General features: G+C 39.0%; 2 protein-coding genes across 3 annotated transcripts; one reads left to right on the top strand and one right to left on the bottom strand.

Moving 5' to 3' along the window:
- Positions 1-2,139: 2,139 nt before the first annotated feature.
- On the bottom strand, positions 2,140-4,703 carry LOC115493984 (uncharacterized). The gene is made up of 3 exons (XM_072924305.1): positions 4,691-4,703; positions 3,396-4,349; positions 2,140-2,726 (listed from the first exon to the last, which is right to left on the bottom strand). The coding sequence occupies exons 1-3, from the start codon at positions 4,701-4,703 to the stop codon at positions 2,569-2,571; spliced, it is 1,125 nt and encodes a 374-aa protein (XP_072780406.1). The 3' UTR covers positions 2,140-2,568.
- Positions 3,757-25,249, top strand: RAD21 (RAD21 cohesin complex component). Of its 2 annotated transcripts, XM_072924950.1 has the most exons (15): positions 3,757-3,900; positions 9,706-9,751; positions 9,803-9,879; positions 11,177-11,306; positions 13,374-13,473; positions 14,450-14,556; positions 15,448-15,651; positions 16,175-16,300; positions 16,485-16,607; positions 18,235-18,458; positions 18,782-18,941; positions 19,234-19,385; positions 20,876-21,025; positions 21,486-21,569; positions 23,458-25,249. In XM_072924950.1, the coding sequence occupies exons 2-15, from the start codon at positions 9,736-9,738 to the stop codon at positions 23,647-23,649; spliced, it is 1,845 nt and encodes a 614-aa protein (XP_072781051.1). In that variant the 5' UTR covers positions 3,757-3,900; positions 9,706-9,735; the 3' UTR covers positions 23,650-25,249. The 2 variants fall into 2 exon arrangements, with proteins under 2 accessions (XP_072781051.1, XP_030122454.3); XM_030266594.4 differs by having other exon boundaries at positions 9,706-9,879.
- The last annotated feature ends 1,010 nt before the right edge of the window (positions 25,250-26,259 follow it).

Here is a 26,259-nt window from a genome sequence, read left to right as displayed (position 1 = left end):
CTTTGACGTGCCATGTAAAGAATTCCCAGCAAACATATACCCTTTCTGCTTGTAGCTTTTAGTAAAAGGATGTATTGTGAACTAAAGGCCAAGTGGCAAGAAAGCAGTGTTTTCATTTATTCTCAATTTTCATGTATTTCACAAGGGATCTGTGTCAGGTGGCCCACACTGAAATCAAGAGTCTAAACTACCAGCCAGAGTGCAAATATTTGTATTCTAATGTCTATCTAATGCTCAGAACAGAGTACTATGGTGATTTTGTGGTATTTTTAAATGCCACTTTCAGAAACCATTTCACCTGTGGATGACCTAAGGGCAGTCATGGCTTGCAGCTGAAAACTTCTGTCCGTATGCACTTGCACAGCAGGTCCCTTTCAGGAACTCCAGCTCTTCTGTACAGCTGCAGCAAAGCTGACTTGCTGTAAACAGAGGTCAAAATTGATCCTCATACAAGGTCCCAACATACTGCACAAACTTTGGATTAACTGCCTTGGAATGCTGAAGTTTTTAGAATACACAGGATCTAATAAAATCACAAGTTATAGTATTTTTCCTTATACTTCACATGGTAGAAGTGTGACTTTGACTATCTTGAATTTCTTGTTTGATGGCTCAAAAAAGCTATTTATTGTTGCCAATACTTGGAAGTGATTAGGCAAAGCAGCTTAGATTGGAAAGAACTTGAGGATGGGTGTATGAGTCAAGGGTGGATTTGGATCACAAATTTCAAGGGAGAATGTTTGTCAGGGAAAAATGATTACTTCAGTTAATCCAAAGTAATGAAAATATGTTGTTCTTTCTCCTAAGAGAAAGTTATTTATATATGAACTAAGTTGTTCTACACTTGCAAATTTATGATTGCCTGACAGAAACATTTGACCAAAGCTGAAAACAAAAATAGGCTTCTTGCCTCAGTTTCTTCCTAAATGTCACTGCATAATGTGATCTGCTATATGCTAGCGAGAGTGTACATCCTAGTCACAATCTTGCTTTTTAAAGTACCATCTGGAATGCATGTGTCTGAGCAGAGCCTGAGGAGAAATTCAGCAAAGTACCGAGTGCCGCATACAATTCAGTGCTTGTGGCAGCTCTTGAGAAGAAAAAAATGGGGACAGGAAGATCAGTTATATTGTCTGTCTCAGGCCAGGGCATTCAGAGCACTTTCCAAGCTTAGTTTAAAAAAACCCCAGAACTGCAAACAAAGTCAGTAATGGAGATTTTTTCTTTTTTTAAAAATTGACCTTAATGAGAACTGAAGTGCAAAAGGTTAAAAAATACTTGACTTAATCACAAACATTTGAAAGAGCCATGCGGCAATTTAATGTATTACTAATAATGCAGAAAACTTATTTATGGTGGTTTAAAATTGATAGGTCAGTGGATGGAACTCAATGGACAGGAGTTCTAACACACACTGTATTTCGATTTTCCTTCCTTACTGTACTGCAGTTGCTTTAATTCTTAGCATAATATCTGAAAAATATTCTGAAGTTTAAATACCAATTTGTTCATGAAGTGTATTTATCTCCACGGTACAAATGAAACATTTTTATATCAGGCAATTAACATGCAAATGAATGTTAGACCATGCAAATGAATTGTCTTGATTTTTAATTTTGATGGAAGGAAGCATTCCTTTTAGATGAAACAGTAAAATATCAAACTGAATAGACATTGGAAAAAAAAAAGTAATATTAAATTAGACTGGCATAATTTTAAAATACATTCAAGAATAAATTAGAGGACAAGATTACCGGCTGATCTTCGCAGTAGTCACATACTGCCATGAGAAACAGATGTGATAACAATTCAAAACCTTTAGATTTAAACTGAGCCAAATTTAGACTATAAACTCTCTTGGATTTGCATATATTTGCTTCTTTGAAGTATGTACATTTAAAGCCCTATAATAACAACGAATGGAAAAACTGGAAATGAAACTTTGGAAAAATTGAAAACCGACTACAGAGAGTCATCTGGAAAAGATTGGACCTATATAAGCGTAATGCTTTTAACTACATGGTAGGTATTACCAAAAATTTAACTAGAACTTCCTAGTTTTGTTCTTAAAATGGATGTCCTTCATAGAAAGAATTGCTTCCTCAAACAGTAGTGAGCATGAGAAAAACAATAGATAAATTTTTATTATTTTTTTTTTTTTAATGGGCAACTATTAAGGAATTGATAGTGACAACTAAGGAAAAAAATAATAATAATTTCTTCCCGTTGTTAATGTCAATGGCAATGTGATGTAGAGCTTCTAAACGGACAATTGGCACATGTGGGCCCATAGTAACAAGAAAGGCAATTTTGACCAATCCTCAGTGTCTGCTGAACCAGAGGATAGAGGATTTCATACCAAAATGGACACAAGTGACAGAAGCACTGAGCAGGGCAAGAGCCAGAGCCCGGCGGTGCTGTGGACATTTCAGCAGCACCGTGGGCCAGGCTGTGACGCGCTGAGGTCTCAGACTCATGCCACAGTGCTGTCACCTCACTGGTGCGCACTCCACGGGGAGTGGCTGGTCTGCACTTTTGGTGGACTTTGATGCAGGTGTATCAGCACTGTTAAATTAATGCGAGTAACTCACCAGCAGCCCAGTGGTCGATGGCCTGGACACTCCCTGGGTTAATGCCCGGACCTCTAACTCCATATGGAGATACAGGAGAGTAGTGACACAGCAAACGTTTCCTTGCAGAAGAAAACCCTTGACATATTACTGCACCTGGCAGAAATCCATGTGGGACATACAGAGTAACAATGAATAAAGGTTCTAGTGAGATATTATGAACATAAATGAATGCTGAAATCTTCAAAATTTAATCTAAGGAAAGAGAACCAGGAGACTGAGCCTGCATGTTTTTACATATTATTTGCTGATGTTATCATCCCTTAAGATACATTATCTGAATGTCACAGATAGCAGTAATACTCCTTACACCCTCAGTAGGTGCATTTTCTTGGTATTCTGACATTATTTTTGTAAATTGATGATCCATTACACTACAAGTATAGTTTCAGAGGTTATTTTTAAAGTTATTTTGAGGTTTTTGGATTTTCTGTCTCTTTAAGCCAAAGGCTGTTTGGCGTTCATCCAGAATGATATGTACTCATACCATCAGATTCCTAGTGCCTGAGAGAGACCAGAGAAATCCGTTTCCCAAAGCAGTCCTTGTTTTCCCTTTCCATTGCTTTCACCTAGTGATTGACTCCTGTTTAGTGTCCTGTTGTAGCCATACATCCCCCTCCATTATACGTGGCCAACATAAATCAGTAAATTAGGACCAAGAAAACCTTTCTGTATACAGTAGAAATCAAATTGGTCCGAACAAAAAAAGTGAGCGGTGGCCGCAGTTGTTCCCCTTGACAACAAACTACCCCACAGCACAAACACCTGCAGGGCCGGGCAGCAGAGGGGAGCTGCAGGGACCAGAACGATCCGGGATCAGCCCGTGGAAGAACAGAGCGACTCCTTCACGCGATTTAAACCCGAGAGCGCAGAGCCGCTCCGGGCGGAGCGGGGGCGGGACGCCCTCACGGCCCGGCCGCTCCCCGGGGGAGCTGCGCACGCGCGGCTGCCCCGCCCCAGCCGCGGCTCCGCCCCGCCCCGGGGCCGCGCGCACGCGCAGTGGCGGGCCCGGGCCGGTCGGGGGAATTTGACCGTAAACATCCTGCGGTTTGAACGGCGCGTTCGCGCGCAGGAAGGGCCACGGCCGCCATCTTGTTCGCCTCAGCCAGCGGCTCGGCTCCACTCGGCTCCGCTCGGCCCAGCCCGGCTTCGGCTCAGCTTCGGTTCGGTTCGGCGCCGCTCGGCTGCGCTCGGGCTCGGCCCGGCCCGGCCCGGCTCGGCTCGGCTCGGCTCGGCGGGAGCAGCGAGCGGTCCCCGGGCCCGGAGCAGGGTAAGGAGTGGCCCCGGCCGCCGCGGTCGCTGCCGGCGCCTGGAGGGGCCCGGCGGGGCCCAGCCGCAGCCCCGCTCCCGCGGTGCTGCCGTCCTGCTCGGAGGCGGCTTTCGCCGAGCCCTCCCGCCCTGGAGGGCCCGCCTGGTGCGCCGCAACCCTGGGACTCCCCGGGAAGGCAGGGCCGCCCCGGGAACCCTGCGCGGGCCGGGTGTCCGGGGCCATCTGAGGCGAGGCCGGGTGCAGCGGGGCCCGGAGCGCGACCTGGCACGGGCACGAGCCGTGGGGAGCGGGCTCCGGGCCCCTGGAGCGGCCGCCCGCGGGTCCGCAGGGACCTGCTCCGGGAGCCGGGTCACGGGGCAGCCCGGGGAGCCGCGGGGAGGCCGGGGCCGCCGCCGTGTAACACATCCCTGGCTGCGCGCTCGCCAAAGGGACGGCGAGGCGGCTGCGGTCTGGGGAGAGGACGGGAGCAAAGTTCCATTTGCCAGTCTTCAGGTTTTAAGTGCAGTTTTCCTTCTGCCATGGATGGGGTAGGGTACCGAGTGTTCTCACAGCCTCTCTAGTGGCAAAGAACTGCCGTCTGGACACTGTGGCTGTTGAGCTGCAAATAAAAGGGCCCTTTAAAAATACCAGCCTTTTAAACAACCAGGATTTTGATCTTAGGGACACTGTTAAAAATCTTGGTATTGTTTTTAAGATTTTTCTGATCCTGATTAGAAACGTTTCTGTTAAATATATAACAGGGTGTTGTTTTTATCAATAACAAAGGAAACTTGGGGTCACTGTGACTTACTGGCATCTTTCATTGATAATGGCTTTTCTTTAAATTCAGACACATAAAGAAACTACTGTAAATTTGGAGAAGTTACCATTTAGGCCCACATTGTGCAAATGTGGGCGATAAGCACGCTTTCCTTAATATCTTAGTAAAACTCATTATCACAACCGGGGGACATCAAGGCATTATTAGGGTCGGGTCGGGCTTCTGCTTTATCTTATGAAGGTTCATTTGTAAATATTAGACATTTTACAAAATTTGGGAAAGCAAAGCCCACTCATCTAGAGTTTTAACAAGAGAGGAAGTAGGTGTGATAGGGGTAATAAAGGGAGGAGCAAAAAGTTAGTGAGACCTACAGTAAACTTAAATGGCCACACAAATTAATCATGTCTTGTTTGTACCGTGGGATTTCCTACAGAAATTGGAGTACTTGCTTTAGTTACCACATCAGTCTAACTTCTTAAAGGTAAAATTGTTAAAAAGGTTTTTACATTTGAGCTCTTCGGATGAACCATGCAGAGAATAACTGCAAAAGCTGGAAAAACATAAGGAATTCTGTTCAACTTACATTCCTTTAAAACTGTGTGTTAGCACATGGTTCTGCAAGTTTATTAGCTTGACTTGGATCCGGACTTGCACAAAATAGATTGGGATAATGGAGACAGGGTCTTCAATTAAAAAGATTTCTACTGGTTGAGCATTCTGAGTGTAGGGGCAGGGGCAGGATACCTGCTGAGGGTTAGGTGTGAATTTGGAATTGAGGGAGGAGGGCTCGGGTGTTCACAGGGTTCAGTAATTTCCAGCTCTGTAGGTACTTGTGAATGATCTGCCTTTTGAATTAGTAACCTTAGTGGGGTGCTGATTCCATCTGATTATGTAGGTGTGTAGTATATTGTAATTGGAGAGCAGTGAATGCAGTTCCTGTAACGGAGTAGTATGGTTTGAGTAATTAACAGACCTGGTAGTGCAACCTCAGCCACAGAATTTCTAACAAACTGTAGATGCAAGAAACAAGACCTGGAGACAAATGGAAAATGCTGTATGTATTCACCAGAGGTATGTAAAGTTAAACTAGTTCAGTTTTATCTTTTTCAATAATTAATTTTGTAGACATAAGAAATAAAGGTGACTTGACACTGAGCTTTAGTAAAGCTGCAAGTGCCACAAAGAAATATATTAAAATTCAGATAAATGTGGATTAATCAGACAATTATAAAAGTGGTTGAAGAAAGGAGATCAGATAAAGTAGTGGTGAAAAGAGGCTTGGAGCTGTAAGGTGATGTTAGTGGAGTTAGTGATGAATTTTTTTTTTCAGTGGCAGCAGGTGTTCAGTGTGGTACCAAAACCTGCCAGGGAGGCAGCATTAGTGAGTACCCACACATGGGAAGTTTAGTGAGGTAAGAAGGGATTGTAGAGTGAAGGGTTATGACTTAAAGTTTAATTCTTCAAAGAACAGTTGCAGGATCAGGGTACTTCTTCTGAAGTCTGGTAGGGCCAGTTCAGACTGTTGCAGGTGCACAGGGTGATCCCTGGGCTTAGCAAAGCAGAAACAGTTTAGGAGGAAATTATTCAGGTGGGGGGAAACCAACAGAGAAGAGAAATTGAAGGATAGCATAAGGACAAATTAATTAAAATGACTGGCTGATTTCTTAAACTGTAGTGTGGAATTTGTCTACTCATTCATGTGTGACTGTGTTTTTGGACTAGCTTTACAAGGAACAAAAGTAGGTGACAGTAAAAAAGTAGAAGACTGAACTTTAGTAGGGGACCGGTGTGTGTGTCTGTGTGTACATAACCTAATCTAGGGAGAGCAGCTGATGAGTAGGTTTAATGAGCTAGACTGAGCCACAGTCAAATAAAAATATGTTGAATGTTCTGCCTGTTGTCAGCTTGTAGTTCATTAAGCACTAACTATGCTGGTGTGCTCTTCAGAGGTTAGACAGCTGTTCTAATCAGAAGAAGGATTTTAAGATGAAATATATGTGAGTTGAGGGTTAAGATGAATTTCATAGTTATGCCATCTAACAAATTTTCTTATTTTGAAAGGAGCAATTACCAGAGTCTCAGATGAGAGGATGAAACAGGCACATTCTGGATCAGACCCTGCATATGACCAGTATTATGTCAGTTCTGCTTTGCATTTCACTTACTTTGTGTGTAGAAGTACAGCAAAGAGAAGAGTGCGGAGTGGAGAAAATTTTTTACACTTCTATAGGAAGAACAGTATTTTTTAAATTGTGCAGTTGTTGACCAAGTTAGACAGAGAAAACCTGAGGATAATTGTGGCACATTGAAGCAAATGCAAAGGTAATGGCAGTAAAGGTTCAGGTATTTTAAAAGGTTGATTTGGTCCTACCTGGCTTTGTGTGAGCACATACTCTTTTTGCCTTAGAGGAATGCAAGCAAGACAGAAAAATGCCAAAATTCTTAGAACAAGTTTTATGGTCGTGTTTCATATCCAGTTAATTTCAAAAATTGACAGTTGTGTTTTACCTTACAAGCTTTTTAAGAGCCATCAGCTACTCTTTTTCTTTTATGGATTCTGAGGAACTGCTTTTCAGCCAGTGTTAAATTCTATGTCTGTTTATATGTCTGCCTGAGCACTCTGCCACTTGTAGACACTCTTTGATTCCTTTAACTTTCATCCTAGTCTCAAATTATGCCAGAAAATCTATTTCTTTCTTTATGCCACTGCCTCAACATACTGTGCTATGAATTAAAGATCAGACAAAAAGCCTGAAATGCAGAAGAGGGAGTATCTGAAAAGAAAGAGAAAATCTGGAGAGAGCAGGAGCAGCCTTTGGGGCTTGCATTGAAGAGCTGAGGTGCTAAACAGCTGAACTGTAAAGGTGGGCTTTGTGCAGTTGCTCTGACCCAGTTGTTGCCATGCAGAGCATCTGCTGGAATTTGGAAGTGGCAGGGACTCATGTGAGAAGAAATTATTGCTTTAGGTGACAGAATCCTTGTTTGTTAATAACAGTTCAGATTGAAAAACACTTTAAAACTATCTGTAGTCTGATTGTCAGTCACTGCTTCCCTTTGTGTATTTCAGTATGGCAAGGCTTCAGTGATGGATGAAGAGAAACAGATTTAAAGTGATAAATAAATTTATTTTGTCCAAGTTGTCCAAATAGTGAGTTTCACCTTTAACAGGAAACATAAGTATGTTTTCAGTTAACTATGTTTGAAGTTTTGTGAAACCCATATTATCTGTTTTAATAATTGTGCCAAACTCCACTAATCAAAATACACTCTTTTGCAACTGTTGTTGAATGCTTTTAATGGATTAATACAAGTGGTTTTGTCTACTCTGTGTTTGTGTTTTCCCTTGTTCCTCATGGTATGGGGTAATTACAGGCTTACTGTTGCATGGTTCCGGTAAAAACTCACGATACCAAAATGCTGTACTGCAAACTTATGTCTCTGCATATACAAAAATACTGAGGCATTCAAAAATATGCAAGGATTGAATTGTCTCCTGTACTTAAGACAAAGTGATTTCTTTCAAAAAATAATGGGGGGAAAAAAGTAGAATACCTTCCTTTAGATAATGTTTATCCAAAATTTATTTCATTGTGCTTCCTGGAAAAACTTGCTTGTGCCCATCTTTGTGCAGTGCTGTTCTTAGCCCTTGCACAATCCCAACAGATAAAAATGGCATTTTAACTTTTTGGCAATTTGAAGCTTTATTATGACTAAAAGCTATTAACTTCACTCCTAAGAGTAGTTTTAATTCTGTAAACTGAGTTAATTTGAGTTTAAGCTACATGTGGCCTTTATTTCCTTAAAATCCTCTTCACTGTTTTGGTCATGAATGAAATTGGTGGCCAGTCTGTCATTAAGAGAGTAGCTTTGATAATCAGTTCTGTTATGCAGCTCTCAAAATGAAAAAAAAGAAAAGTTCTTGGACTTGACTTTGAGATATACTTTTTTTTTTCATTTATTATCCAGATGTCTAGAAGTTTGCTTTATTTCCACTGAATCAGTAATGTCAAAGCTTCTCTTGCCCCTGTGCTTAAATTCCTAGCAGGAACAATTGTGATTTGCTGTGCTTCCTCTGGCAGTTTTCTGTAGGTGTAGAGGAGGTAAAAACTAAAATGTACTAGTTGTGCTTTTCTGCTCTTCTCTTTTGATTTATTTTCCTGGGTTATAGAAACTACTGGAAAAACTCTTTGTGGAGATTCTTCTACTTTTTTAATGCAAACTTTTTTTTTCCTCTACTTGTAGTTAAGTGAATCATGTTTATGTCATGCATGGAAGTGGCATGTTTGGATCATAAGGCATCATGCTGTTCTGATTCCCCATGATTTGATGTGTTGGCATCTTATCAGTTGTAAAAAAGTAATTACTAGATAAATAGATAAGAGTGTCTTCTTTTTTCCATCGAAGGAGAAAAGATGGAAACTTAAGGAAGTTTGGAATAATGCAGTCAGTTTTCTCACCACTTTCATCAACACTCGATTAAAAAAAATATGAAATTGAAAATGTTCAGAAATGGGAGAAATGATTGTGCTTCCTGTTCAGGAAATTATAGTGAAGTGCAAAAAGATTTAGGGCTGTATATTTTGTAAATGTGAATCTTTTGCTGGAACAATGTACAATATATACTGGTAGAGTAGAGTAGTAGCTGCTGAACTGAAAGTAGAAAGAAGTGGTAGTCATAGAAAACTACTATGGAGTGAAAACTGAGATGTGCTTCTTTGCATTAGGAGAGTTTGGTATCATTACCCTAAAAGTAAAAAGAGTCAAGATTATTTTTTCTTGAGGGATGGTAAACATTTCTAAGTTGTGTATGTGGCTGTTAGTGGGTGTTTTTTTTGCTTTGTAGTTCTTTTGTAATAAATACATATATGTGCTAATACATGGATATAATTTGTAAGTGTTAGCTTCTTAAGCATATTAAACAAATAATCTGACCTCAGTGGTTAAAAGTCAAACGTGCAGTTTTTTTTAAGGATAAGGGGGGTATTTACAAGGATGTTCCTCATAAAATAAAAGATGTGGAAAGAAATACTTGCCTTTCTCTACAGGTTTGCACTTTGTTTTAGACATCTGGGACCATGTTCTATGCCCACTTTGTCCTGAGCAAACGTGGGCCGCTGGCCAAAATCTGGCTGGCGGCCCACTGGGATAAGAAGCTGACCAAAGCCCATGTTTTTGAATGTAATCTGGAGAGCAGCGTGGAGAGCATCATTTCCCCAAAGGTATCTGTTTTACACTAATCTTGTTACCTTGCAGTGAAAAGAACTTGAGTGTACAGGTGGTAATTGCTATATGGATCACTGAAGTTGAGATGTGAAATACTCTGTTGTGAAACAGGAGGAAATTTTAAGTAGCTTGATGTTTTTACATGGCTGTTTTTCTTCCCCTCTACTACTCATGACAGTGAAATTGTTCATCTTAGAACTGATGGTGCAGTTGTGACTTTTGTCACTTAACAGATGTCAATATCTTAAAAAACAACTACTTGAAAACAAAAGAAAACTTATTTATATCTTTTATTTTGGTTGATACAAATGTTAACAGTTTTTATAATGCTACTCTAGATTTTAGAAGAACTGCTAAGTGTAAGCAAAAAGTGTATTGTACAATCACAGAGATGCTTATTCTTCCAGAATAGCGATTTGTTTCATTATCACTTTTGGAAGGATTTAGGAAGAAGATAATGTTCATGGGCTCACTAGTGAGCTGGAGCATTCTTTTAGAGAAAGGAGAAACTAATAGGCACTTATTCATCTATTTAACTTTGTGTAGCAGTTCATTAGCTGAAATATTTAAAAGTCATTGGAGGAAATAAAAATCTTGAATTCTTAGGTTGATGTCAAATCCTGTATGGCTTACTCTTTCTGTGAGATAATTATTCCATGTACCATTCAATACAAATTTCATGCTCTTTTAGTCTAATATACTTAAAGAAGAATCCTGTGAATTACTTTTTTTCAGTTTTATGTTCCCACAGTAGATACTTCATTACATAGTAAAGCGGTGAGATTGAAAAGGAAAGAAACAAAGGAACTTAAAATTGTTTTACTGTGACAGTGCTTGTTTATGGGCACTTCACATCTTCCACTGAAGGATAGAACATGGAGAGGGTAGCTAACAGTTTTTTACCAGATTTTACTTAACCAAATCACTATTTATGGCTGCCCAACTTTTTGTATTTTTCACCTTTTCCACATTTGAAGTAGCAAAGGTGGTAGAAAAGAAGATGTGATAAAAATAGGCTTTGTGACTTTTTTTTTTTAACCAGACAGAGCAGTGTTTGGGAATTCCTGGGATGAGCTGCTACTAATTTGGTGATATTTGCTAGATCATCCATAAACGATGTAATATGGCATCACTTTGAACTTTGCAGTCTTTGTTTCTTCAGATTTCTGATGATTTTTATACTTGCTTTGGATATTTGATTTTATTGAGAAAATTAATGTAAAGCTGACTGAGGTGTCATTTAAGGGAAAAGGAGGATACATCTAATTCACTGATTGTGCAATGTGTTTTTAGGTGAAGATGGCACTTCGAACCTCAGGACATCTTTTACTAGGCGTTGTTAGAATCTACCACAGGAAAGCAAAGTATCTTCTTGCAGACTGTAATGAGGCTTTCATTAAGATTAAGATGGCTTTTCGTCCAGGTATCTGTCTTTATCTAAGTACTCTCTGAAAAGCTACATTGATAAATGTATTTATTAAGAAGGCATACGATTCTGCCTTCTTATGTCTGTGTAATTACATAAAGGTATAGGTTGTAGGAGAAGTAATTATTGCAGCTGTCTGGCTGGCTGAGTTGTCTGCTGAAAAACATCTTTTAACTAAATTCTGAACAAAAACTTCTCCTATTGATGCTGATTCAGTAAAATCCCACTTACCATTTTGTCTGTTGCTGATGTATGATGTTAAATGGAAATACACAGCATGGTTTTTACCTTCTGTCTGAAAAAGGCCAGTACCCTACTGAATAGAAGCACAGAAGGGGGTTGGTTTCCCTCAAGGGTCAGGATTCTTTTGCTATGAGTTACAAAAGAAATATGAAAGTAAGCTGCTTTTTTACTACTTTCACATTATAGTTTCTGAAAATAATGTGAACTGTAATGTGGGCATCAAAGATAGTTTTCCTTTTGTATGTTTGCAACATAATTCCCACTCTGTAATTGCTTACTTAAATATTTGCCATGAAAATGGGGTTCCATATTAATACCTGAAATAACTTACTTATCCAGCAGTCAGTTAATTATTTGGTTTTCATTCTGTCATGCCTTTATTGAGTTTTCTTTAATTCTGGCCAGGGGAACTTTTTCTCAGCTGAAATGTAGCTGTGGCAGTGATGCTGCTAGATGCTCACAGCTGCTAAATCACATTCTGCCTTTTTAAGTTAGTGAGTGCAATAGATTTAAAAGCTGAACTTGAGTGAGACTTGTTTTTTAAAAAGGCAACTCTTGAAAGCCAGTGCAGCAGTTACTTGAGAAAAGTTAAGTTATGTAATGCCTTTATCTTCATTTCCTGATCTGCAGGTTGTGATTCAGGCACTGAATTCAAGTACTGAATTTTATGTAGCTTTCAGAGGCAATTTGTTGACTGTTGCTAATTTTTTGTTTACTATTGTGTTTAATATCAAAAGGCATTCTGTTTTACCAATATTCCCTCTCCTGACAAGAGTGCATGTTGAAGGTGAAGCACCTTAAAATCAATATTTATAAAAATTGCCATGCTGACATGACAGAAGCTGAGGCACTGGTCTTTATTTTCAATTTATCAGTATTGTGCCTTAGGAATTGAGTCTTTCTGTTCTGAGAATCATTTACATGTTTCATTTTAAGCAGTAGACAAGTAAAAATATTGAACAGCCCTGAAAGGATGGACTAAATTTCTTCATTCCTTGTCAAGTACTGTGATGAGTAAGCTACAGTCTCATGCTTGTTCCTGGTCTCTGTGGACAGTGCCTCTTCGATTATTCATTGCAGAGGGGAGCAGAGTGTTTCTGAAGAATCTGTACCTCAGAATTGTCTGTGTTGTATGTGTGGGTCAGAAAGCAGAGCAAGTTACAGAAGGAATTGAACCTGCATTTCTCATGCACTTTCAAGTGCCCTGACCTTTAAGACTTTGAATAAAACAGAGGGACCAACTGCTGGCACTGGTTTTGTGATGCCCAATCTGATATTCATGCTCTGAGAATGCCTGCTGAATAAGAGTAAGCATCTCTGGAGGATAGGAAAAGGAATCTGTGTAGTTTTGGTAATACAGCTCTTTTATGTGCAGAAGCCTGTAAGTTAGTGAGCCCCAAGTGCAATCACTTCTGTTCCAGGACTTGTGGAGCTGATGGAACTGAATAAAGGACCAGTAGCAAAGTCACTGTGCTGCCAGTGTAATGCAGAGCCCTGCAGCTCATACCATGTATCATGATACAATTATTTTGGAGCAGGTACCTGTGGTGTTGTGAAACATGCAATGCCTCTGCTGGCTGCACAGCTCTGTGCAGTGCCGCACAAACATTACTTTATACAGACAGTGCAAGGGCTTGAGAATTTAGTTTGAATTTCACTTACTACCATTATCTAAGGTTTCTTTGTAGGTATCTCGGCGTCAGTTCAGTTAAACAAATTTAAAGACAGTAGGCCCATGGAGAGAGAAAACGCTAAAGGCACGGTGAAAAATGCTGTCCTTGTAAGGAATGGGAACTCATGTCTGGGTGTTCTTCCTTGCAGGAGTTGTTGATTTGCCTGAGGAAAACAGAGAGGCTGCTTATAATGCTATTACCTTACCTGAGGAGTTTCACGATTTTGACCAACCACTCCCTGATCTAGAGTAAGCTTGGGGATTTTTTCAATTTCCATGAGAATTGGTTTTAGTTGAGGAGAACCTGGTTTTAAACAGCTAACTCGTTGCTGAATGTAAAAAAATAGTTTGTAGGTTCTTAGGTCTTTTTTATATATACTGATAAGGAAGTGTGCAGTCATTTTTGTGTTGATTTTAAGTTCATAGTAGTATTGACTTTAACTGAAATTAAAGCTGTCCTTACAGGAGCTTTTGAAAAACTCAGATGCCTATTAAAACTTTCTTTTCTTCTATGCAAGGCACCCTACATCACATTCATCCTTAGGTTGGACAAGAACAGTTTTATGTTGTTTACCTTACAAAGTGTCACTTTTAATTCTTAAAACTTCTTAATATTTATGAGTTACTTTTACATATAACAAGTACACAACCTGAGTAGTTCTTAATCTTTAAAAACTGATGGTTTTTACTATTTTGTTTTTTTATTTGAGTTATTCATAACATTCATATTTTAGAATCCAGCTTACTCAGTGTTCAATTTAGTGTAAATTCAAATTAGAGTATATACTAATTTGAAACAGCAAAAATTTCTGTGTATTTATAAGAAAGGTACCTTAATACACCACAAAAGGTGTTAACTTGGTAGTGGTGCAAAATACAGTGTTTGATAAACTATATGAGTAGCTTTTGAAGTTGAAGGGGTGGAAGGTTTTTCTTAATTGTTAATTTGGCCTTTGAAATTAGTAATCCCAACACAGCAAGGAGTAAGAGAGGTTACTGATATGTTTCCCAGAAGCCAATGCAATTTGGATTATAGGTTTGAGCCATTAATGGTCTCACTGGTTTAAATAGTAGTTTCTATTCAGTGTTCACCTTTATTTTTTTCAATAATTGACTTGAATGTAAAATTGTTTTTTACTGAATAATGTAATGGTTATTTCAGCAGGCTTTATCTGTTCTTTGTTTTTCAATGAGATTTTTAATAATTGCCTTCTGTTTGTTTAAGTGATATTGATGTGGCTCAGCAGTTCAGTTTGAACCAGAGTAGAGTGGAAGAAATTACGATGAGAGAAGAAGTAGGCAACATCAGTATTCTCCAGGATAATGACTTTGGTAAGGACCTCATGTGTTATTGTGTTACTAGCTAATTTCAGTTACTGTAAGATACGGTTTTGTAGTTACTATGGAATGCCCAATGAGCTCTAAACAAATTAGATTAAACATGCTGTGGTTTTATATATTTAATTTTTAGTTTATTATGTCAATTTTTCCAGAAAGTCTGTTCTCTAATGCTCAGTAAACTTCTAGCTGCCTAGAATAGGCAGAAAGAAAAGCTGAAGAACACTTAGTCAAGCTAATTATTGAAGTACTGTGACAATTATAATTTTCAAAATGTGATGTGAATATGAAGTGAGCTGTTGCTTTAATCATAAGCGTGCTCTCAGTCAGAAACCACTGGGACATTTCTAAAGTTGAATCAGTCACTGTAACAAGTTTGCTACTTTAGGTATCTTTTCAAGGACAGTATTCTAACATCTAAACCTAAGGACAGTTTTATTTGAATGTCTGGTTCCTAACCTACAGTATTGTAAACCATAATTCAGTAATAGTTTTGAAAGAATAATCTAAAAATGGTGTTGACTGGGTATTGGTTTGTTCCCTGTAATTGAAGCCCAGTCTTGAGGCATAAGGCACAATGTCTTTGAATTCCATTGAATTCTTTGATTTCTGTGCAGATAAATTTTAGTAGGATCTTGCTTATATCAATTCAAATAAGTACAATAAAATGTTTGAAAATGAGACAGTTATTTTTATAATTGTTCAAACAGCATTTTTTGCTATGGTATTGCTGGGCACAATTCCTTACATCTTGTCATTAACTCTGCAAATAGGATTGATTAAATTAAAGTTTGGTCTTGCATATAGGCCTTTGTTGATCAGTTAGGTAGGTCTCTTGCGTCTTGGTGTTTTAGCAGTTAGAGCAGTGCAGTTGTATTCTTGCAGGTGACTTTGGGATGGATGATCGTGAGATGATGAGAGAAGGTAGTGCATTTGAGGATGACATGCTGGTGAGCACTAGTGCTTCCAATCTCCTGCTGGAACCTGAACAGAGCACCAGTCACCTCAATGAGAAATCTAATCACCTGGAATATGAAGACCAATACAAAGATGATAATTTTGGAGAAGGAAATGATGGTGGAATATTGGGTAAGTTTGAGAAATTTATTTTTCCTCTATCCTACTTCCTACCTTAATTAATTAGTTCTTGGGTAGATGAGGGGAAGTTGTTTCCTTTGTTGCCAAATCCCTGTCAAAGTTATGCCTTGTACAGTGAGTATTTATACTCGGTGTGTATGTGTGTCTGTGTGTATATATATATATATATATATGCACTGAGCATATATTCCGGTTTGTGAGTACTGCAGCAGTGTAGCTGACTCACAGCACGTTAAGTGTTGGCATATTTAAAACAAAGTTCTAAAAAGTTAGATGTGAGATGCAAATGTGACAAGTATATTGTAATAAGTGTTATCAGTAAGCTCAGATTTAGAGCTGAAATGCCCTTGAAAAAGCACTGCTACTTCTGTGTCAGCATTGAAAGTACTTTCTAACTTTTGTACTGTCTTCATCTGTGCTGCAATAAACTTGCCTGTACTTCCTTGTAAATTTGTCTGTACTTATTTCATGAATTTGTGGATGCAAATCTGATTCTTTCATATGGTTGTTTCAGATGACAAACTTCTCAGTAATAATGATGGTGGTATTTTTGATGACCCACCTGCACTCTCAGAAAGTGGAGTAATGATGCCAGAGCAGCCTCCCCACGATGATATGGATGATGATGATAATGTATCAAGTGAGTATGATCTAGGACCAGATCTAGAATTACTTTCAACTCATGTAGTTTGGATTCTAATTCCTTAAAAGCATACTAAACTCCAAAGTATGAAGTGTGGTAAACCACCTGAAGGTGTGGAGAAGGGGTAGCAGAGCCTGTTAACAGTTTTGACCTAATGAGACGTTCTTGTTGTCGTTGGCAGTGGGGGGCCCGGACAGCCCGGACTCAGTGGATCCGGTGGAACCGTTACCAACCATGACTGACCAGACAACGCTTGTTCCCAATGAAGAGGAAGCTTTTGCTCTGGAGCCTATTGACATAACTGGTGAGAGAGCTACTGGGGATATTCAGCACAGTTTGTCAGAGACCACTTTAACTTGATGGAGTGGAAATGAATGTCTAGCACTGCTGCTGACTCTGCTTCTCACTTGGGAGAGAAACCAGAGATCAACTGCTGAATTCCTTTTATTCTAATAGTAGCCCTCCAGTACCTTCCAGAGAGGTAGCTTACATGGAGGGTGTCAGAGAATACTAGTTAGTAGTTTCTACAGTCAGTGCATGTAACTGCATGATCCTGGAGCTTTAGGTAAACATGCTAGTTAAAATGCACTGAGTTGAAATGGAGATCAGCATGTCTTTGATTCTAATACAGTGTCTGTAGTGCAACACAGTTCTTGATATGCTCTGTTTGAAGGGTGGAACTGATTGTTTACACTGAGAATGAGTGCTGTTCTAGTGATTTGTAGCTTGAATGAATTGCTGATTTCAGGACGTGCACCTTTGTATTTGAATTTCTACTAAATAGAGATTTTCCATATCTTTAATGCAAGAAACTTGCTTATTTTATCTGATACTATGTTTGGCTCATTATATACTGACCCCTGCTTTATTAAAAAATTAATATCTGTAAAGAAAGTAGCTTGTCCTATGCTTTTAGACTGAGCTCCAGGCCCTGACTGCCTGCTTGCCCAGTGGGAGAGCCCTGGCACTGCCCTCTCGTGGCAGGCTGGCAGCAGGGGACCAGCTCATCTGCTGGTCCAACAAAGACAGCATTTCCAGAGCTTCAGGGTCTGCTGCAGAGTACCAGGTTGTAAGCACAGTAAAATTAGCTAGAACAGGGTCAGAAGTTTACAGTTAAAATAATCACCCACATTAACTGTACCAAAGCTCAGGTAGGGCTTAGGGGGAAAAGTGAGTGTGGTATTTTAGATCTGTGATTAGAGTAATAGAATGGCTGGGATTTGAAGGGATCATGAAGATCTAGGTCCAACTCTCTTGCCATGAGCACAAGGACACCTTCCAGTAGGCCAGGTTGCTCAGAGCTCCATCCAGCCTGGCCTTGAATGCTGACAGGGATAGGGCATTTGGGACAGCTCCTCTGAGCAACCTGTTCCTGCACCTCGCCGCAGTAGAGAACTTCTTCCCAATACCTAATCTGAAGCTACTTTCTGTCAGCTGGCAGCAATCCCCCTTACCTTTTTACATGTCGTTGTAAAAAGTGCCCTCCCTTTTCCTTGTAGGCTCCCTTCAGGTACCAGAATGCCACAATTAGGTCACTCCAAAGCTCCCTTTTCTTCAGGCTGAGCAAAACCAAATGTCTCAGCCTTTCCTCTTAAGAGAGGTGCTCCATCCTCTGTTCGACTTGGTAAGCCAGTGTTTGCAGCAGCCTATAAAGCAAGCCATGGGAGAGAGAAGCATGTGCAGCTGAGGACATTGAGGCTTAGGTAGATTTAAATTCACAGAAGGATTTGTAGGTTATGGGAGAGCATTCATAATATTTGACATTTTATACTGCACATAGTTTTTAATCCTTCTGCCAAAGCCAGTGTTGCCTTAGATTCATGAGGCAGCTTTTTATGTGGGCAAGCAAGATCTATAGAGAACTTACAGGATTCTTTTACAGCATGATACCTGTTTGAGTTAACTTCATTACTTGCTAAAAATCTCAACAGTCAAGGAAACCAAAGCAAAGAGGAAGAGAAAGCTGATTGTGGACAGTGTGAAAGAACTGGACAGCAAGACTATTCGAGCCCAATTAAGTGACTACTCCGATATTGTTACTACTTTGGATTTGGCACCTCCTACTAAGAAATTGATGATGTGGAAAGAAACTGGTGGAGTTGAAAAGCTTTTCTCTCTGCCTGCACAGCCTTTGTGGAATAACAGACTACTGAAGGTAATGTTTTTGTGCAAGTTCATTTTTAAATAGACTATATTCAGGATTGTGCTTCATGTATAGCAAATGTCAGCATATAAATAGGGATATAGTGATGGTAGTACTTATAATTGGAAGAAAAAATATAGTAAAAGAACTAATATAACTATTTTAAACATTGTGTTATCAGTTACAAAGATAAATAATTTTGTAGAAGTTAATACTGTTGAAGAGGAGCTTAAAAACTGAGAAAGTAAGATAGGCCATGATTACTTAATCGTCCAAAATGAAATAAAAGGACACTGAGAACTGCAATGGTGAATAATGTAATGTTTCCTTTGTAGCTCTTTACTCGCTGTCTTACACCTCTGGTACCAGAAGACCTGAGAAAGAGGAGGAAAGGTGGAGAAGCTGACAATCTTGATGAGTTCCTTAAAGACTTTGAAAACCCAGAGGTTCCCAGAGAGGAGCAGCAGCAGCAGCAGCAGCAACGAGATGTCATTGGTTTGTGTCTTGTCAAAGAGCCTATTTTTGTCTGTTATCTGGGCTTTGTATTAAGTCATCAAAGATTATGTATGAGCTTTGTAATGGTTGTTTAGCTTGATGTGATACAACCTCTGACATAAAATAACTATTTTTCCTAGAAATACGGGATGCTTAGGAATTGCTTGAAACAGGGGATTAAAAGTGCAGGCTGCTGAGAGTGCTCAATTTAAAAATAATAGCAGATTGGATTTTAGTAGAGTTTCTAATAACATTCTTAAGTATATAAAAGAAGATTTGTTGTGGAATACAGATGAACCTATTCTGGAGGAACCAAGCCGTTTACAAGAGTCGATGATGGAAGGCAGCAGAACCAACCTGGATGAATCGGTTATGCCACCCCCACCAGCTCAGACTGGAGTTAAACGCAAACTGCAGCAAGTAGAACCAGAGCCAGTGCTACCTGTGAGTAAGCTTTTACTATTTTTTTTATGAGGAATGACAAGTGGTCAGTGTCTTTGAGTAGGAAATTACGTAGATTTGAGGCCCTAGCTTTCTATGATCCTTTGAGATTCACTATAGTAGTATCAGAGCATTTGTCCCTGGGTATCATTCTGGTGCCTTAGTTAGGTGAAAAACTTACTGAAACATTTAAAATGCTGGTAGGATACAGAAGCTATACTATTTCTTCCAGTAAAAGTCTTCAAGGACTCTAGTGTATTGCTTATCAAGTCCTGCTTGGCAAATGTATATGAACAGCTTCCATGAAGCAAGGATTGTGTTAGCTGCATAAACATCTTCTAAGACAGCCCTAGTGTTTCAGGCTTAAGGCTTCAAAGAAAGAAGCCTTAGGGGAGATTTCAAGTAGGAGAGATTTCCTATTTGATTTGTGAATAGACTTGGACGCTAACTGTGATGCAGTGTGAAAGGAAACTTTGTGAAGGAGAGAGGAAGGAAATAAGCAAAATAAAAGGTGTATTTTTCTGAATGCTTGTGTGACGAGAACAGTCCTGGTTTATGCTGTCTCATGTTTGCACATTTTTTAACCTCACTTTTCACATGCCTTGGCTAACAGGTTGTTCACTGTAGAATGGAACTATTAGATGTTCCATTATCTTAGTAAGTAGGGTGGCAGCTGCTGCTCCTCTTGCCCTTTCACCCCTTTCATGGGATTTAATCGGCATCAGCTGTGCTAAGTCAGTGTAATGGGGGGGGGTATTGGTGTGTTGGGAATTCTGTAATCATCTTAGAGGCCAGGTCAGGGTTCTAGCAGCAACCTGTAGTGATACCTGCTGTGTGACTACATCAGAAGTTGCTTACCCATTTTAGGGTATGTGTAGAAACAGTTTCAGGCGTCAAGGTAACTTTACTGGCAAGCACTTGAATACCATATATTGATTTTATTAAAACTGTCTACATAAATCCTATTAAATTTGTTTTCTGTATTTTCCTCTTGGCATAAATGTTTTGTGAGAATATACTTCAGCACCAAAGTAATTCACATGTTTTCAGAAATTTTGCAGGTACCAGTGTTTTAATTCCTTCTTGCTTGTATTGATGAGAACAGCATTTTGATGTTTTGAAGATAACTAGTTCCAGTGAGTTAAAGTGTGTTCATGTAGCATTGCATCTGGTGGTGTAGGATTTCAAATTTGCATGTGCCAATCCAAGGAATGAGATCAGTAGTTTGGATGGTGGCATAAGTGAAGTTACTGGAAAGCGTTTTTACTTCACAGTGGTATAATTCCTGGATTGAGCAGAATCTAAAGGATTGAAAATGCACATATGGACAACAAAACAAAATTTGTTTTTGGTTTTCAAAAATGACAAATTCTGACAAATGGCTAAGATTATGTACTTGGATTTTATTAAACTGGTCTGTAGCACCATCGTTCTATTATAAAAGAACTGACAAAATTATATTGTTTGTTTAACTATATTGTGTGCTCTTAAAGCATCCACCATCACAACAGCTGGAAATACCACCTGTAGAAATGCCTCCAGAAGAGCCCCAAAACATCTGCCAGCTAATACCAGAGCTAGAACTTCTGCCAGAAAAAGAGAAGGAGAAGGAAAAGGAGAAAGAGGAAGAGGAGGAGGAAGAAGTAAGAACTCTGTGTAGAATCAGTTTGTGTGTTTCCCAAAAGTGGATGAATGTTTGACTGTGGATTTGGTAAAAGGCATAAGAAATAACTCCTGTCTGTCCTTATAATTAGCCCTTGGAAATGTAATTCTTAAATTATTTCATGACCATTTAATAATATTTATGTTATTTAATTTTATATATTACATATACATTCTGTTTTGAATTAGTGTTCTCCTGTTCTTACGATGGCTGGATAAAACCATTATATGTTTATGATGCGTTAGATAAGAACTTTTGAACTTTATTGGTGTGTTTCATTTTAAGTAGCTTGCTACTTAATGAAAGTACCTTTCTGCAAGAAACCAGCCATGTCCTCAAATGAGATTACTTAAGTTGTCTCTTATCTACAGTATTTAATATCCTGTGGTAACAAACAGAGCAAACTTCATTGATTCATTTTATTTTACACCTGCTTCCAGGAAGAAGATGGCACAGGGGGTGATCAGGATCAAGAAGAAAGGAGATGGAACAAGAGGACTCAACAAATGCTCCATGGCCTTCAGGTACACATGATCATTTGCTTTCTCTTAAAATAGCTTTTGAGTGTATCCACTGATGCTTTTGAGCTGAGTTAAAAGGTGAAGAGCAAGCTTTCTTTACAGTCTATGTTACGGCCTAAAATAGCAGTGATCTTAGAGAAGAAAGAATGCATGTAGTTGATTAAATCTATATCAAATAATTTTATTAAAATTAAATCTTTACTTTTATAATTGTCACTTAACTGTTTAGAGAACATTTGAAATAAATTTTTTCACCTAAATGTTTTTCAGCCTTTAAGTCCGCGCTTGGTGTGCAACTAAGATTCCCAGAAATTTAAATTATAAAGTAATTGGCTGTATTTTTAATGAAATCATAGCACCTTTGACTTTGTGCTATGTGTCTTCAGGCAAACCCCCATAAGGGTCTAGGGATAACACCATTGTACAGGATGTTTACTTCCTGGCTAGGCTAGTTTGAAAACTTGCTATGCTGAATCTCTTAACAATTGTGGAAATGTGACTTTGGCTGATTTCTAGCATGTGGATTCAGTCTGCACAGACATATATCTATCTGTAGGATGGATTCTTGCTTGCTGGGACTAAAGAGGCTTTTTCTAATATGAGGACTGAAAACCATAGTGTTCACCCTGAACTGAAGTGTAAACCATTCCTTTGCTCTCTGTGTTTGTCCTCCACATACTCTTGGATTACCTTTGCTTTTCAGCCTGGCTTGTAGCTCCTTTGTTCCCTTAAACATTTTGGCAACTTTTGAGATTTGGCTGTCATTGAATGCCACATCTCAAATGGTCACACAACTCCCTCTTCTCTCGCCCAGCTTTAAATGCACAGCATGATGCCAGATGACATGGATTATCCTTTTGGCCAGTTAGGGTCAGCTGTCCTGGCTGTGTCCCTCCCAACTCCGTGTGCACTTCCAGCCTCCTTGATGCAAAACAGCACCATATGAGCTGTTGTGAAGAAAACTAACTCTGCCCCAGACCAAATCAGCACAACTGAATAAAATGAAAAAAGCTTAAAAATAATTTCTAAAGTATACAGATGTTGAGTTGGTAGTGTTGTGTAGTGTTTTTCTCTCTGAATGTTTTATCATGGTTTCTGAAGAGAGCTTTAGCATTTTCTTTGGCCATAACTAGCTTTTTTCCAATTCTTTCTTCATGTACCCAAAAGAGCATCATATTGGATGGCTGAAACATTAAATCTGCAATGAGATTTGGAGTGAAGGTCTGATTACTATAAAATAATTTGGTTTGGCCAGCCAAATATCTTTTCATCTAGTTGAAATTCATTCCAGCGCAGACAGTTCTGCTTTAAATCGAACACTTCTGTTGTTGTCCTGGCCAACAAAAAGATGTATTGTCATGATTTTTTTAAAAATATATTCTTGCCAATACTTTGATAAAATCTAAGTGATTTTGGGTACTTAGTTTAAGACAAGTTTTAGAAATAAACAGACATCCACCTTGGGAAATTATGCATCTTTTAAAGAACATTAATTCTTGAGATTTTACTTTATTATTTTTGGAATTACATTTATTTTGAAAAATAAAACTTTATTTTTCTTTATTTTATTACTATTAAGAAAAAAATCGTCCTGTAGTCAAAAAAGACTGGTTAGCTGTTGCTGCAGAAATAAAATCTTGTGCTATGCAACAGTGTTTCTGGAATACATTCAGCAGATTCAAGAATGATTTTTCGCACATCTCTGGGAATCCTACTAGGTTTCATTTAGCTAAGATGCATAAAGAAATTTTCATGTACGTGTTGTAATGTTCCCATTCTTCTGAATCCCTTGGTGTCCTGGGGTTGACAACAAACAGAATCTTGCCAAGGGGCATTGTTGTTTCTGTGTAGTTCTCTACTTAACTTGTGGTATCGATGTTGTGTTTTTCAGAGAGCTCTTGCTAAGACTGGAGCAGAATCTATCAGTTTGCTTGAGCTATGCAGAAATACAAATAGAAAACAAGCAGCCGCAAAGTTCTACAGTTTCCTGGTACTGAAAAAGCAGCAAGCTATCGAGCTGACCCAGGAGGAGCCCTACAGTGACATCATTGCCACCCCTGGTCCCAGGTTTCACATTATCTGAATGGTTGCCTAGAGCAGAGCTAGCGCTCCTCTCACCAGTGCGTGCGTGTATTGCCCCGTCCGTAGGGCCCACAAGACCATTGCAGAAAATTTAGATTTTGTCTGTATAAAGTCCTCGGTTTTCTCTTGGGGTTATTTTGGGGTTTGTATTTTAACTTTACCACTCAAATTTTTAGTGACACTGCTGGCTGGGTTGGGTGACTTGAGTTCCAGCTGCAGAAACCAGACATCTCAAGCACCCAGATAAAGATTGTTTTAGCAGCTCAGAGCAGATGTGTGCAATATTGGTGCATGTGATGTTGAGTATCAATGAAAATGTCTTACAATAATTTGACTAGTTGATTCAGTAGACATATTTTTAACCTATATCAGTAAATCTGAATGGCCAACCTTTTGTCTGATTAAAAACTTTGCCAAACTCATCTGAAATGTTCAGTCTGCTTCTCATAGTAGTAGTTTTTTCTCCCCTTCTCTAGATCTTTGTGCATACCGTGGGTCTCTTAAAGCTGCCAATATGAAAGGTAGTGCCTGATATGTCAGCTTGCTGTGTCACTGCATTTTTGCAGTCAGATTTTTGTAGCCCTTGATGCTAAGGGGAAACGAGTGTCTGTGGAAAGCACTTCCTTTATGTGATACATGAAAGGACAGAACATGTGAAGCATTTTAGACTAAACATTCCTTTTCACTTATCACCTTGTTATGGTCCACTACTGATAATGGCTAATTACTGTTAATAAGTGACAAATGGAAACTAGTAATTTCAACCGTTTCAGAAACCATAATGCATTAGGTTTGTTAGAGCTGTATATAAACTCCAGACTTTTTAAAACAGACTTCTAGATTGTAAATTATCTGACTTTTTTTTTGTTAAGCAAGCATCCGACAGTAAGAACAAGAAAAATTGCTAAATTCAGATACCACCTGTACCAAAAGAGCAACAAACTTTGAATATAGAGTACAGATGGGCACAATTCCACTTAATTGTGTAGTGTATTAATGGCTCTTTGGATATATTTATGGGTTTTGTGTCAGTTTTTTCTGATCATGTACACTCCCATGTTCAAAATGTTTTATCAGTTTTGCGAAAGAAATCCGGTTTGATTTTAGTTCTAAATATGAAGCTTTACTGTTAGACCAGGTAGCACCAGAAATTATGTGAATATGTTGATTATGGAGACCTGTCTTAACTTTTTTTAGAGCAAAACTATTCACACTGAAGGTTCTGGTTTTAATGTTGGCACTTTTGTGAAATAATTTTGGGACTCTTAAATTTCAGTGTATACTCAACTGTAAAATTATGTGAATGTTTAAAAAAACTCTGAGACTACATGATGACCATGTTTTACTAATCCTTGAAAAAGTTAATTGTATAAAGTTACTGCAGCTTTATTTTCAACATGATGTGCCTGTAAAACCATAATTTTCTCCTTTGTAAAAAGCGACATTGTAGATAACTTGAATGTTTAATTATAGAAAAGGTCATTAGTTTCTTGTTACACATTTTTAGTCTGTTTTTGTTGCTTTTCAAAGTTAATATTCTTGAAAATAGTTGATGCTGTTATGTATAACTTTTCTAATAAAAGTTGTGTTATAAGCTGTTATGTATTAGCTCTGTATCTTGTTTGAACACCTCTCATTTATGTAGGAGAGACTGAGCACTAAGAATGGTTATTTTGGCATTAGGTATAGAAAGATTTTGCCCTTTAAAAGATCAAACTTGAATATGTAAATAGAATTCTTGCCATTACGAAGGAAGTTTTACTCTAGTGGCTCTACTGTGCTTTTATTCAAAGATTGTATGCTAGGAATGTGCATGTAGAAAATTATGGGAACCTCTCTGTAGAATGTGATTCATCTATGTGCCTGTCCCTTCTGAATGCCAGAACATCTCCAGCTTGGCTTCTTTTAGCTCTGCTGTTCCCTTGCTTCTGAAATTGTTTCTGCATGTATGTCAGTGCCTCTGAAGGCGCATCCAGGCTCTTGGATCCAGGCCTGCAGCGCATGGAGTCAGTTGGGTACCTTTAGAGTTTATATATATATACGGGCTGTGAATTCTGAGTGAGCTGACTTAGGCTGGGCTCCACACACAAGGGACTGTCCTGCTTTTGAGTGACCTGTGCAAGGGCCCATCCTGTGTGTGCTGTAATTCCTGTGGGATGTAGGTGGGCCTGTGCTGAGCCAGCACACGTGTGTGTGTGTGTGTGTGTGTGTGTGTGTGTGTGTGCAGGTGCAGCACTGGAAAAATTACTTTCATTATTTTGGTTCAATCTCTGAGAAAAAAATGGGAATTTGGGCACTCGGATGAGGATGAAAGCTCTTCTGGCTTTCCTCATATCAATAATCTAGTGCAGTTTTATCACCAGTTTGGCTCGTTGTTACACCACTGTGATCAACACTCATGATAAGTTGATTTTGCTCAAATGTATGCCTGGTGATGCTCTAACTGGGACACTGAATGCAAGCTCTGCTTTATCATGTACAGGATTTGTTACTAGTTCTGACCATGGCCTACAAGTAGGACCAACAGGCTTGCATTTCTTGGAAAGGAGGCTTTGTGGGAATGCACTGATCAGCTGTTGAATGATGTCTAAGGAATGGTGATAGAGCATTG

The sequence above is a fragment of the Taeniopygia guttata genome, chromosome 2 (genome assembly GCF_048771995.1).
Source record: "Taeniopygia guttata chromosome 2, bTaeGut7.mat, whole genome shotgun sequence".
NCBI lineage: Eukaryota > Metazoa > Chordata > Aves > Passeriformes > Estrildidae > Taeniopygia > Taeniopygia guttata.
The sequence above is the reverse complement of the archived record's forward strand: the minus strand, read 5'-3'. Positions and strand labels throughout refer to the sequence as shown.

Bases quoted from the DNA above. Each gene is read 5' to 3' on its own strand.
- LOC115493984 (XM_072924305.1), bottom strand. The intron at 2,727-3,395 runs GTGTTTGTGCTG...GATTTCTGCCAG, and splicing joins TCTGCTGCCCGGCCCTGCAG to GTGCAGTAATATGTCAAGGG.
- RAD21 (XM_030266594.4), top strand. From the start codon at position 9,736: ATGTTCTATGCCCACTTTGTCCTGAGCAAACGTGGGCCGCTGGCCAAA. The intron at 15,652-16,174 runs GTAAGTTTGAGA...TGGTTGTTTCAG, and splicing joins AAATGATGGTGGAATATTGG to ATGACAAACTTCTCAGTAAT. The intron at 18,459-18,781 runs GTAATGTTTTTG...TTTCCTTTGTAG, and splicing joins GGAATAACAGACTACTGAAG to CTCTTTACTCGCTGTCTTAC.